Consider the following 14,133-nt stretch of genomic DNA (forward strand, 5'->3'; position numbering starts at 1 on the left):
TGCCACAGCAGGACACACAAAGAAGGTGCACATGCCTGTTGCACCCCGGGGTCAATTTGTAATAAGGCCCCATGTTTGATATGTGGTATGAGTAACCACTTAACCAAACCCCAAAATGCGAGTCTTAGTCCCAGTGAGTGAGACTTGATATCTGTGCCAAGGCATGTTATGAATTGTGGCGCCAATAACCGCAAACCAAGAAATTGTTTGAAAGAGTATCAACCAGCACAGATATATAGTAATAGCAATGTGTTGAGTAGGACATGCTTTGTGAAAGAGAATATAAATCTAAGGGGAAAAATAGCTTCAAAATACCACACGTCACTTTAAAAGATTTCCATACGGAAAACCCGGGCACTTTTATGGTATAAAATCAAATTAAATCAGGTGGTATAAGGCCTTTTGGGAAGTCTGTCCACAACACGTTACAACGACAGACAGTCGCAGCACTTATCTTTGGTTTCATTAGAAGTTTGAAAGCTGATGTCACCGGAAGATCAGTTTTCAAAAACGCGTCATGGTGACGTCATAAAACGCCCTTGCGCGCTGCTTGGTAAACGCTCCGCGGTGCAGATCTCCAGTAGTAAATAGTCTTTCCCCTGTTTAAAGATGGCCGGCGATCGGTACGTGCCTGGCTCTGGAGCTGCTCGACTGTTGGTCCCTTTTCTATTTCTGCGCCGTTGGTGTCGGTGCCGCGACAGGCGCGTCACGCACTGGCTGCGACGTTGGCGGTTCCCATGGAAACGGGAAGACGCCGCTTTTCACTTCCAGCAAGATGGAAGAGCTGGAGCAGCCGGCCGGAGTGTCGCCGACAGGCAAGTGTGCGGGGCTGCGTGGGTGAGAAATAACCCTGCAGCGGGGGAGGAGGGAAGTAATATCATACCTCTGTACCTGGTAAAACCACAGTGCATCTGGTCAAAGATGTGAGGGTAGCGTGACATATTGTGACAACCAATTGACAGAAGTGACTTAGTTGACAGAAACACGCACAAAGAGGCCGAAAGGGGAATTAAATTAAACTTTTACACACACATGCATAATAATGTGTTTTAAACGCATTAGTTTCATAGTTGACAAGTTTTCCGGGATGTGTTACGCCAGTCCATGTTTTTTCTTTGAATTCTGGGACTTGTAGTCCTCTTTTATAATGTAATTAAATAAGACTACAAGTCCCAGAATTCAAAGAAAACACCTGGACTGGAGAGTCACATTACGCAATAACCTGGAAAACGTTGTAGGGCTGTGCTTTAAGCTACAGGCTGCTAACAATTTTGGCACAGGAGCACGTGAAAACCTGCCTCCTCCTTTCAGTCGACTATCTCAGAAAACCGGGACGTGATAGCTTCCCTTAAATTTGCTAGGCCAAATGGTTAAAAATCAAGACTGACGCTGCAAATCTGGGAAACATGGTCAATTTATATATGTGAGGGTTTCCTTCCATAAGATGACGAGTGGGGTGGCCAAAACTCATGCTTTCAGTGGGTTGGCCTGCGGTTGGGTGTTTTTTCCTGTTGCCCAAGGTAAGCTTGTGATGGACGCCATAATGTCCCACGTTTTGCAGCTAGCAGGATTATCAAGATTAAATCTTACAGGAAACTTTGTGCTCTCCTGCGGGATATCACAAGCTGCCTCAAGGAGGGGAGGAATGGGGGCCACCTTTTTTCTTTCAGCTCTACATGAGCTGTTAAGAGGTGCCTGTCAGCAGCAAGTATTTGTTTACTGCATGGCTGGGAGAGAGGAGCTGCAGCACAGGCAAGGTCATGCACACCCCTGCTTCAGCAACACTTTAGCCTTCAGAGATGCTAAAAGGGAAAGTTGGCACCTACAATTAAACAGTCCTGAAAGTGTGAATAAAAACCATGGGGACCTGTCTTGGAAATATGCCCTTGGAGCTTATCTCTTCCATTCAACAGAGAGCTTATGTATGGTCACATTTGGGCATGAGGAGTATGATTTGACAAGATCAACATTTTGGTACATTACGAGCCCCAAGGTTGCAGCCTAGTATTACTTGCTGGAAATAGATATACTTTTACCACTTGTAGCAAATGGGGTTACTTGTTGAGGGGGATACAACTTTACTCAGCAACCACAATTCTTGTTAGGGTGAAACACAAGTAAACCTCAATTTAACCAGTGCTTATCCCTCTAGCAGGGTGGCACAAAAGTAGTCAGGCTTAACTTAGAGGCACTGTGTAAAGTATTTATACAGCAGACAAACCGTATTAAGGTGAAAACAAAACACAAGGAAAACCCCACAGCAATTTCGAAAAATAGAATAAAATGTAATACATTTATTGACACAAAAACAGCAAAAATCCAATTAGTAGACCAGAGATAAACAATTTTCTATGTTTTATGAAAATCAAGCTCTAAGAAGCAACAAGCACCAACCGCAGTTATCTGGCTGCAGTAGACCGGGTCCAAGTTACACATTCAGGCCGACCACGATGGAACACAGGACAGATTCAGGACTGAGTTCAGTCCGCTTTAAAGTACCACATAGGCCTGGGCACGAGGATGCATTGTCCCTGCGTCGAGCTCTGTGAGCCGGCATCAAGGAACCGTTGACGGAGAGCTGCTATACGAAGACCAGTCTTGAAATGCATCACGCAGTGGAGAGTCGGTGACCGTCGATGAAGAGCTGCATTGCAAGGTCCTGCGTCATCGTCGAGGAAGACGGTAGGGCTTACGGAGACTTGCAGTGCGTTGGCATAGGGGACGATGCATCAGGCTGGGCCGGTGTCGGGCTGCATAGGCGTTGAAGAAGTGGCTGGGGCTTGTGAGTGCTTGTGCTGAGATGCCTCTGCATCGAGGAAGAGTTGCATTGCACTGGGCCGGACTCGATGGCAGGCTGCAGGGAGATGCATAGACGTCGAAGAAGCCAGTTATTTCTCTTTAGCTTGAATACTTGTCTAGCCAACTTACCCTTTGTGATTTTCTGGAGTTCTTGGTCCACATAGGCGGGCTGAATTCAGCAGGGCAGCCCACAGCAGTACTCCTTCCTGGGGCAGCAAAGCAGTCCTTGCTCAGCAAGCAGGTCAGCAGGGCAGACTTCACAGCTGGGCAGTCCATCTTCCTGGCAGAGTCCACAGATCTGTACCTGGTGCCCACTTTGAACTGGGAAAAGCTTCTAGAGTCCTCCCTCAACAGAAGAGTCTGGAATTTCCTGCCCTGGCCACCACTTGTCTATGGGCACAACAGACTAGTGTGAAACCCTTTGTGAGTGTGCTGAGGCAGAGTCTTTGTGATGTGCAAGTATGGTAGATGACAGCTCTGCGTCCCCTCCCTTCCCCCAAGCCAGAGATGGCCCATCCAGCCAACTCCTATTTCCACTTTGTCTCACTGTCTGCAATTATGGGAGTAATACACAAAGGCCAACTACCAGCTGCACCTAATCGTGACCAAGGATACAGGCCGCAGGCACCAAATGTGTTAGGACAACAAAATGGCAACTATATTAAAGTGACATTTTCAGAATTGTGACTTAAAATCCAACTTTACCATTAAAGAGGGTTTTAAAGGCACTTGAGTGAGACAGGTTTCTCATCAATCACAGGAATACAGAAGTAAATACAACTGAGAAATAAATGCACAGTCTTATTAGTAGTTTAGTCTTGAATTCAGCATGAATACAGTGGCATTGTTTTTAATAAGGAACTGACATGCCCACTGATTGGAGCCAGAACACTGTTTGAATAGGAGAGCCCCTGGATACAGTGGTGGTCGTAGCAAAGGGAGCAGCAAGACATTTCAGAGTGAGAACATCCATATTGCAGCATAAAAGGAACTGGCGTCTGCAGGAGACAAAACAAAATAGCAGACAAAGTCCCTAGCTAAATCACAGTCAACCAGAGGGACCAAGAAGAAGGGAAAACAACAAAAGTGCTCAGGACCCAAAAGTGGTGATGAAACTGTCAGCGAGATTGCCACACAACATGAGCATTGCCAGGCACCAAATGCGCGCTTCAAAGGACCGCAAATATTTTCCTGCCCTTTTCAACCTAGAAGGCCCTTCCCTAAACCAAGGCGAGATCCCATTCTCCCAACCCTAGCCCACGCCCCAACCTCCAACCTTATGTAGGTGTGGTGGGTATAGAGCCATAGTCATACTCATAGTCAGTTTCGCACCCCAGAAGACATCTTCTGGTAGCACATGCAAATCATGCTGAAAAGTGTTAATGGAAAGTTGGCATCCTATAGTCAAGAGGATTAGTGATGGGTGGCACCTACAATTGTTTTTGGTTTTGTAGGTAAGGGTATGTTCTATTCTAGGATGTCTAGTTTCGTTTTTGATTCCTTCAAGTTTTGCTCCACTTTGTTATCAAGATTAGGTTACTAAAGCTGACATCATAATTTTTGCTTAGTTGTTGTTAAATCTATTTGGCCATAATGTACGAGAGAAATAGCTTCTCCCTAACATGACTAGGATAGATTAGCTTGAGTAGCATGTCTCCCTTCTTCAACAATTCTCTCTTGTCTCCTTGCTCCACCTTCACTATCCAGAAGGGGCTTCCTACGTCCTCAATGTGCCATTTTCCTTCTGCACAAATACAAGTATTGATTCAGTGGTACTGTTCTGTCATCCACTCAGTCTGCATCTGAAGTTAAACATATCAGCTCTTACTGTCACACAACATTCCTAGTGGAATCCGAGCCTTTACTGGAATATATAGTGAGACACTTTGAACTATCCAACAAGCTTACATATTATAGCACTTGAGGAAAGAGATATTATATCTAATGGATATTCAGTTGCATTAGTACAGATATCCCAGAAAGATGCTTCATCCACTCCTCTTTGGCCAGCTTACCTAATATTCTCTGCTGTTCCCTGTATATACATGCCAGTAAATATTTTTTTAAATGTGTTTAATGGTTTGGAATATCATGTTATGCCTTCATGGCAAGGAGGCCCTCTCCAATCAGTCCTCTCATGCCCGTGTCTGTCTACTTTAACATTGCAAGACAAGAAGAAAAAAGAAACCTACTTAACATTCTCTGAAAACCTGAATCCCTCTGTACCTGTTCAAACCTCTACAAGATATGGGCTGTCCTTCCTTGTCTTATGTCCTAACAGTGCTGACCGGGCCACCTCCCACTCGTACTACACTTCAGTGTCTTCTCTGTCTACCAGATCTCAAAGACAATGGAGTCACAGGGGGCGTACACACTACTAGTAAGGAAACTCCATAAGGGGTGCCTGATCCACGACATGGGGGAGTTTAACATTTGAATAGAGGATCTGGCCCTTATAGTGGTCTCTCATCTGTCTTCTTGGCCAAGGACAGCAGATTGTCTCTCATGTGTTGAATTCTACTCTACCTCTCTTTACCCTTTAAGGGGTGTGAGTGTGTCTTTCTTGGCAGCAGCCCATTCCTCAGGTTTTTAAGCCAAAACCTGAAGGATGGCGCTGATGATGCTTTCCAGTTCATGACGGTCTTTCCCTTTGCTAGGGCAGTGTGAGCGCGATTAATTTGTTTGGCTTTCTGTGTATCTTCGCCTGGGAGACTGAGAACCAGATCACAAGTGAGACTTCTTTCTGACACTGAGGTCACTGCTCCCACTTCTTCCAGTAGTCTCTAACCTCGGGGAATTCCCACAACATATGATATAAGTCTGCAGATGATAATTAGCATCCTGAGCTGAGATCAGTTGTTCAGCATTACTTTTTACAAATCCTTTTGATAGAGAGAATTAAACGGAGTGAGTTTAAACCTGGGTTTCTGGATATCGTATTTGTGTTTTCTAGTGTTTTAAACCATTCCATATCAGACAAATCCCCACCCAGTTCTGCGTCCCACAGTTCTTTCAGTGCAGCGATACCTGCGGAGTGATTGACCAGCAAAGTGGTTTAAATCAGGGACATGCCGTGTTTCAAAATGAGTTGCAATAGGGCTGACATAGGTTCAGTCACCACTTCTCCTGCAGTTAATGAGGCAACCATCACAAGGGTCTGTAGGTCATTAATTGGCTTGCAAACTTGTCATAACTGACATTTCCAGACCAACGGATGATTCTGGCCCCATAAAGATCACACACATTCCTGTTCTGTGCAGCAGGCCATGGGTGTCCACCGTGCATTTGGCCACCTTGTGGAACCCTGGTAGGCAGCACACTGAAGTAGAGTTCTGGCATTTCAGCAGTGCCTCGTAGTAGCTAGCAGTCTCTAGAAAGAGGATGTCTGCTTACTGTCTCCGAGCAGAATTTCATATCGATTACAAAGCTGTCCCTGTCTCCAGCTCTCTTTCCCTCTGGGTTTCTATCCTACTGAAGCAATCTCATAGGTTGCTGTAACAGGGCTGCCAGGCAGTGCACTTCAAAGTTGAGACCTCCTAGTCCACACATGTTGAGCGGGCGATGTGCCTTCTCTAATGCCTTATCTAATGCAATCTTCTTTCATGTTGTACCCCAGATCTGATCACAAATTATTGCACGTAGGTCAGTGAAAAACCTATCACAAATGGGAGAGCAGTTGAGAAGTTCGGCAACCTAGTTAACACTATCATTTTGGAAATGCCAGTCCTCCTCATAGGCGAGAGGAGACGCATACTCCAAAAAGGAGACCAAAGCACTTATTGCTGTCACTGATGTGCCAAAGTTACTGGCCAACAGCTGATCATTTTCTTGGTGGATGGTACCAAGAATAAGACAGGTACCCCCTTAGAGCTGCCACAGGGAGACTTATCTGGCCCTCTTCCCTTACCGCTCACAGTGGGCGTAAGTAGGATTTTTCCCAGTTCATCCTTACACCTTGGTTAGCACCAAATTCTCCTTGGACACCCCTGACACCCAACTAGGATGAATCCGTTCTGTGCAGGGTGTAACAACTCCAGAAGCAACAGCAGCAATCTGTTAGCTAGTGTTTTCACTATAATCTTATACTCCAATTTAACCTTTGACAATGGGTGATATCACCGGACATCCAGGGGATCCCGGCCCAGTTATGGTCCCATGATCATGGTTACCTCTCGACTAAAGCATGCATGCAGTTTTGTCTCGCAAATTCTTACTTGGACAAGAGACGGGCATGAGCTGTGTATGGTATGTGGAATACAATTCAATAGGAAATCCATCCAAGCCAAGTTTCTTACCTCTAGCTAATTGATGTATCGCCAGCCTGTCCTTAAACAATGTCAAGCTCTCCTCAAGGGAGCCACAAAGGTGAGATGAGATGGTGGGAACTGTAAAACACTGCAAGTACGCCTGCACTTAGGTCGACTCTCGTGGAGAAGGCGGAATAAAGATGTGAGTAATAATCTGGGAGCACATTCTACTTCTAAGTTTAAGACTGTGGTATTGTGTATAGTGCAGACTACATATACTGCAGATGAGCTGTCTAGAGATAACAGATGAGAACAGCAATAACTTTCCTACCTTACATCCTTCTGGATGTTATTTAGCTAAGTATTCCTCATAGTCAAGGCAACTGACTCTCTCCATTAAGGTTACATATTCTTTTCTGGCCCCTAGGAGGCATTGAAAGACCTGCTTATCACTTTTCAATTCAACCTCTAGGTTGTGTATTGTCTGTTCTGGAGCAAGAACATTCTATTTAAGGGCCTCCTTGACACTGTGCTATTCCTTAATACATATCCCAAGTACCGGGTTAAGGGCAACCCGTTAAAATCCCATGTCTTAGAGAGATCCCCCATTTTCTACAACGAAATGGTGTATGCCCTCTCAGACCATTTTCCTAAACGCTCGCGGCCATTCAGAAAAAGTGGCTACAAATCATTCACTAACTTTATGTGAATGGACAATAAATTTGAGAACCAACCTATGTACTAATAGGTTGTTTAACAAAATCCTAAATTTCAGTGGGTTGCAATCTGATCTACCTCATCAATATTCATAAGGTAGGTCACAAGTTGCAACTCAGTGGGATTGAATGCCATCACAGGGTGGTGGCCTGCTGGTATCAGCAGACCATGGCCCCCATTATTACTAGAGTAGAAGTGGCTCCAGGGGAAAGGGGAAATGAGAGGAGACTCGTCAGTCAATGGGTAGTATTTGGGTGCAAATTATATTCTGAAAGAATGACAAAAATAAAATTCAGTTACTAATTAGTTGGTCCCAATTGTTTGTAACACATTTCATATCTTAATGTCTACTAACCCTTATTATTATCTTATATCTCTTGACTGTGTGCTCTCTCATTTCTGAAGAGATTGTTTGCAAACTAAAGAGAAATAAGATTTGCTACAAGCACAATAAATGAATGTTTCAAATGTCTTAAGAGAAGGTACACAAAGTTAATACATTTCAGGATCTGTACCTCTGTCTCTACAGTTGCTCTCCCTAAATCCACATTTCGGCAGTAGTTTCTGATAAAAGTTCACTTTATGATTTATACAGTTCAGCAATAGCCACCTGCAGCAGTTCAGCTTATAATCAACACAAATAATCAACAGTCTGTAATCAGAAACTTGGATTACAATAGACATTAAAAAGTAACTGACATTCACCAGTCAATTTAGATGCTGGTTCATTCACTAAATCAGAAATTTCAATAACCATTTGCAACTGTACCTGTAAATCCATAAAAATAGCTCAAGAGGAAAAAAAAAAAAAAAAATCAAAGGAATTGTTCATGAATTCCAGCAAACGGACTGGAAAATATAGTATCTGTGCATCATACTGAAACACAATCAAGATTGCACAGCTTGCCTCGAAGTCGCCAACACAGATACCAACGACAGGATTCGCACAGAAGGCAGGGAAGATCCTGGTGTCCTCCCACAGAAAATTGGGAAGCGCCATAAGTGCCCTCCTGGAACTTTAAATAGAGTCCACGTAAAATCAATTAGACCACAAATCCTTTAGGATCGCATCGATTCCTATGCACAAGCTACTACCCAACTTTTCTGAAAGTTGTGACTTGAGCCCAAAACACTTTGTTCTTTGTAATAACTAGAATGAGGATTAGTACAGAAACACAAATGTCTCATTAACGAATTTACTGCAAGGGGGTGTACTTCAAAGCAAATTATAGTTAAAATAGTTCACAAGTTCCCAGTAATTCTTCAGTGCAGACCTTGTCTACAATGTGGCCTGTAACATCCTCTTGAACTTATCTGGGTGTGCATCAGTTGTGCCTTCTCTGCCATTTGATGGGGCCTTATGTGCACATAGAGTCCAGCTGGAGCACCTAGTTAGCTTTGGTTTCACCATAATCAGCCCCTCCTTTATCTCCTGAGCCCAGCTTTGTCCAACCGAACAATGGTTTATTTGTTAATGTAGTTCATGCTGTTTTTATTCCCCAGCACTCTGCCTCAAGTGGAGATGAAGATCCCACAGTCGTAGGCTGACCTAGCCTGGCCCCTAGCCTCCCATGTGGTGTCTCTCCGCAGGATCAATGACCTCCACAGGATTGTCCTCCTTTCAGCGGTGACCCTCACTTCCCAGGATACTGAGTCGCAGCAGCCCACCTGTGCGGCCTGAGCTCCTCGGGCTGCAAGGAAACTAGCATCAATCTCAGAGGGCCTTGTCTATGCCCTCAGCTGGGGTGGGTCATGTTCTTCACTAGTAGGGGCCCCTACTGCTCTCTCTCTTAGTTATGGTACCTTCCTCACCTCCAAAGCAGAGCCACAGAGCTTAGCGGTGCCCAGCTTCTTCGCATCAGTCCTCTGTTGGGGCCACTACTGCACTTTAAATGCCAGCCACCACCAGGATAGCTTTTGACTCGGGACCCCTCAAATCCCTTTTCCTCCTGAGAGAGGACTATACATCCATCAGACCGAGTCCTCCTGCTTTGTCTCCAAGCCAAGCACAGATTTATCTTTCTCCCATCTGTTGTTCCCTGAGGTCCACTGCGTTGCAGTTCATCTACTTTCTTTGGTCCTGGCAGCACCTTCCCTGCTCCACGTCTTCTACAGGTTTGTGGTGCAGGGCAAGAGTTCTCATACTGGAGTGTGTTTGTGCTGGGAGCTATTCCACTTTTATTGAGCTTTAATTGTTCGGCTCACTGCTCTGCTCTGACTGATTGACTCCATCTTGCTTCTCTTTCTCCAGCTCATAGTTGGGCCCTTTCTGTGCAATGACTGCTATTCCATTTGCAGCTGTGCCATCAGTTCTCAGTCATTGTAGCAGCTTTCAGTGACTCAAGTTATGGTGTATTTGCCGCTGGGTGCAGTGATCTCTGTAGGATGAGATCTTTTGCAGGATGACATCTGATGAGCTTGTCTGTCACGCTTCTGGCTCCATGTTCTACCTTACTCCAAAGCCTGCTAAATATTTAACTAGTATCACTCCTAGAGCCACCCAGTAGTGTTTTTCCATCCTTTGCTGGTATTTTACCCAGTAGATTTTTTCAGAGCATCCAGTTGAACCCACAGTATGTCAATAACATAAGTGATCACTTGCCAACAGAGTTCATACACCGGTGCACAGTCCAGATTATGTGTTTGAAGCAGGCCATAGGATGGATTCATCTGGGCGTTATCAATACCATTGGAGCAGATCTTTGTGCAGCCAGATATGCAAGTTATAAGCAGGTGTAGAGAATCACTTTCAGGCAAGAATTTCTGAATATTTCTTTTAATTTGTTGGGACAGAAGGGCCTTGCATACAAAATTATACTTTGCCTGTACTTCATTCCAAAGTTTTCAGGATAAGCCTGTGATTCTGTGGCACACCGGGGGTCTAGTCAAGATTTACATATTACTGCCAGCCTCTCCCCCTTGTTAAAGAGGATGCCAAAGGGAATTGCCTGGCCAGTTTTAAGCAAGTCTTCAAATACCCTAAGCTTTTAAATATCCTGCTGGATTTCTCAACGAAATCCCACCTGCCACTGAAATCCAGCGCACCAGTAATGATCAATTCACCCACAACAAAATAACAGTAGGTTTTGCTTGAACCCAGGATTATGGCTATAGCTTTCAGTCTGGGTTTAGGAAAAATATACCAAACTCAGAGCCATTCCTAAAACATTAAGGAGTTTCATTGGGAATACATATTTGTGTACCATTCTAGGAGGCAGATTTCAGTCATTTTCACTCCAGTAAGACCTAGGGCCTGTTTTAGACCTTGGCGGATGGAATACTCCGTCACAAACGTGACAGATATCCTGTCCGCTGTATTACTATCTCCATAGGATATAATGGGAATGTAACACAGCGGACTCTACATCCGTCACGTTTGTAACAGAGTATTCCCCTCTGCCAAGTTCTAAATCAGGCCCAGAATGCTTAGTCGCTGCAGATGTTGAGGTGGCACGACTGGGACACATTTTTCCCACCTCCTTGACGGGGATAAGTTTAGGAGAAACTAAGCAGTGATGGGAGATGCGCCATTCTATGGCTGCATGGAAGATCTACTTTCAGGTATGTAAGTTCCAAGGGTAGAACCCCAAAGCGAGCGTCTCTTCGAAAATAACATAATCACTGTGTACAGTGATGAACATTTAAGAAGTTTTTCTTTCAGTGACTGCCATGATTCACCTGGCAGTCCTGGACATGAAAAATGCTGGTGAACATTCAGAAGCTCTCCTGGCCAACCTTCAGGTCTGGGCGATGGTTTTCCACATAAGGGAGTCCGCAGCAGCTGTGCCACCAGAAAAACAAGATTTCCCAAACCTCTGAATGAGAAACGGAGAGGTGAGTAGAGCGTAGCTGTCCCATTACTGCTGCCCAAATCAATCCCTCTGTGTTGAGTTACACACTGGACTGTACAGAAAACATTAGAGGGGGGTGGGAGGAGGTACTTGCCAATGTCAGGAACCTTTCAAGTAGGTGGAAAATGGTATTCACTCTGTGCTTTTTCTTCAAGCTGGGGATCCCTAGACTCTTGCGCTTCAATCCACCAGGGGCTTTCTTTCAGTTGTTCCCCTGCAAGATATCAGATGCCTTTTAAATGTAGGGCAGGGTTTACCTTACAAGGAGATGTTTTGTCTGGAAGAGAGTTCTCTGTCATCTTAGTTTGAACAGGCTATGGCATGTGAGATTCCCTAGATTCCCAACTCAAATCTCACATCATTTAGTTTACTTCATTACCCAGTAAAAATAGGGAGTAGGACACACTAGGATAGCTAGGCATTGGTGCTGGAGCACTGACCTTCAAGTTACACCTGGAGAAGAGAGAAGATGAATGATGGCTCCTTCACCTGCCCTGGAAGAGCAGGTAGGGCTGCCCTGATCTTTGGCTGATGTTGCCAGGACTACTGGAAAGAGTTGCCTAGCTGGCAAGCACAGAGTCACATGTAGCCTGGTGTGTGAGTCCTGACCTCATGGGATTCTGCGATCTGCTGGGGGAAATCCCTGTTGCCTAATGTACTGTAGGGCTAGAAGGACTTCTGCACCTATGCTGCAGCAATGCCACCAATGATGCAGGTAAGTGGACTAGATCTGTTGAAACCTGTCCTCAGGAACTGCTAAGTACAATATTGCTGTCTAGGAAAAACTATTTCTGGAACTTCCATTGGAGTAGCGGTGGGATTCTGTGACACCTGTCCGAAGAAGGTCTGATCTAGTGAGAAGCGTGAAGCTTCATGTGCCCCTCGTAGGAAACATCACCTCTGCAGCAGCAAACCAGTGGTAGCTTTAAAAACATAAGCTGTGGCCCTGGAGGTCTGTTTGGTAACATGTCTCTATCATTGCTGGCTGAGCAGATGTGAGAGCAGCGAAAATCTTAAAAGAAAAACCTACAAGGAAAGGAGAAACCGCTGTAGAAGACCTTGTGCACAGCACTGGACATTGGAAGGGCTTTTTCCCAGTTGGGTCTGTTCAGCCTCAAGTTCACCGAGACTCTTTCTCTGTGTGCCTGACACTGTGGGATGCTTGCGTCATGCAGTTTTCAGCTTCGCCCCAGCAGACTGTTTTTTTCCGCAGTTAGTTCTGAGTTTTAAGGTTAAAATTTGGATGTACCCAAGCTCCCACTTCAGTCGTACAGTGTTCACTTGTGTACCAGCCTCACCTGAGCTCCGAGTCCCACTGAAATCATACAACTAGACCTCGGGTCTCATCATTACAGGCTTGTAGACAGCTCACTAAATTCTCTGAGTCAAGAAGGCCCCAACCCCCAGCTCCACACAACCAGACGATAGACCCCGGCCCATATTTTGATTCATTGGACCTCCAGCCCATAGTTACATCCATGCCAGCGGGAATCTCCCTTATAAAAGTGTATGTTGTTGCAGCCCACTCAAACCCCAAAACTGTGTTATTTCTGATGGATAGAACTATCTGTGGATTCCTCACCTAATGAATACTCCCATGGCGCCAGCATTCGATGGAAATCTTCTTCCCAGCTTCTGCGCGTCGACGAGGACGTCACATTTGCCCACGCGACGCGGTCTGACGTCATGCTGGCAATAAGAGGTCCTCGCCGACGTCAGTTCCCTTTTTTCCGTGCGTTCGAAACTGTTATCTTCGAGGGAGCTACTGTTGCTTTCGAAGTTACAGTGTTTTTTTCTTCTGCGTGATTTTTCTCTGAGGTTACTATGTCTCAGAGGAAGTCTGGTTTAAAGCCCTGTCGGGAGTGTGGGGGCAAGATGTCCGTTACTGACCCACACTCGGACTGTTTATGGTGCTTAAGCTCCGACCACGACGTCGCAACATGTGATTCATGTCAACACATGAATCCCAAGGCCCTAAAAGAGCGAGAGGCTAAACTCTTCATGGCGAAGTTGAAAAGGAAGAAGAAGCATCATAGGAAGTCCTCCTCGCCGAAGACTCATCGGCGTCATCGAGACTCCCGGCGCCGTAGGGATTCACGGCGCCATTCCAGCAAAGAGAGGTCTCGATCGAGGTCGCCTTCGGCTCGGCGTCGTAAGACTTGGGAGGACAGTCCCACAGTCACTCCACATCCATCGACGCCGTTGCCTTCTCTGGCTTTGCCGACTTCGCCTGGGCAGACATCTTCAGTGATTGAAGTGACGCAGCCTCAGGTGTTCTCTCCGGCGTCGCAGACGTCGAGGCTGGCGTCGGGGTCGCCTTCGATCCAGGCACCCCAGTATCCGGCTTTTCCTGCCCCTGGAGATGATAATACCGCATTTTTGAATGCGATGTATACCATCTTCCAGCAGATGGCTCCAGAAGGTGCTCCAACTGGTCCTTCGGGGCCGTTGGCTTTCACCTTGGGTGCTCCGGCGCCGCTCCGGCCAGCACCCTTCATGCCCTTTCTCCCCCTAGGGAA

General features: G+C 45.7%; 1 protein-coding gene across 1 annotated transcript in view; it reads left to right on the forward strand.

Moving 5' to 3' along the window:
• The first annotated feature begins 684 nt into the window (after positions 1-684).
• CATIP (ciliogenesis associated TTC17 interacting protein) overlaps positions 685-14,133 on the forward strand; it is a 114,499-nt gene continuing 101,050 nt past the window's right edge. Inside the window, exon 1 of the mRNA XM_069227096.1 lies at positions 685-815. Coding sequence (XP_069083197.1) covers positions 776-815 — 40 coding nt within the window. The 5' untranslated portion in view covers positions 685-775. The remainder of the gene's footprint in view (positions 816-14,133) is intronic.

Source organism: Pleurodeles waltl, chromosome 3_2 (assembly GCF_031143425.1).
Source record: "Pleurodeles waltl isolate 20211129_DDA chromosome 3_2, aPleWal1.hap1.20221129, whole genome shotgun sequence".
In the NCBI taxonomy this organism is placed as follows: domain Eukaryota; kingdom Metazoa; phylum Chordata; class Amphibia; order Caudata; family Salamandridae; genus Pleurodeles; species Pleurodeles waltl.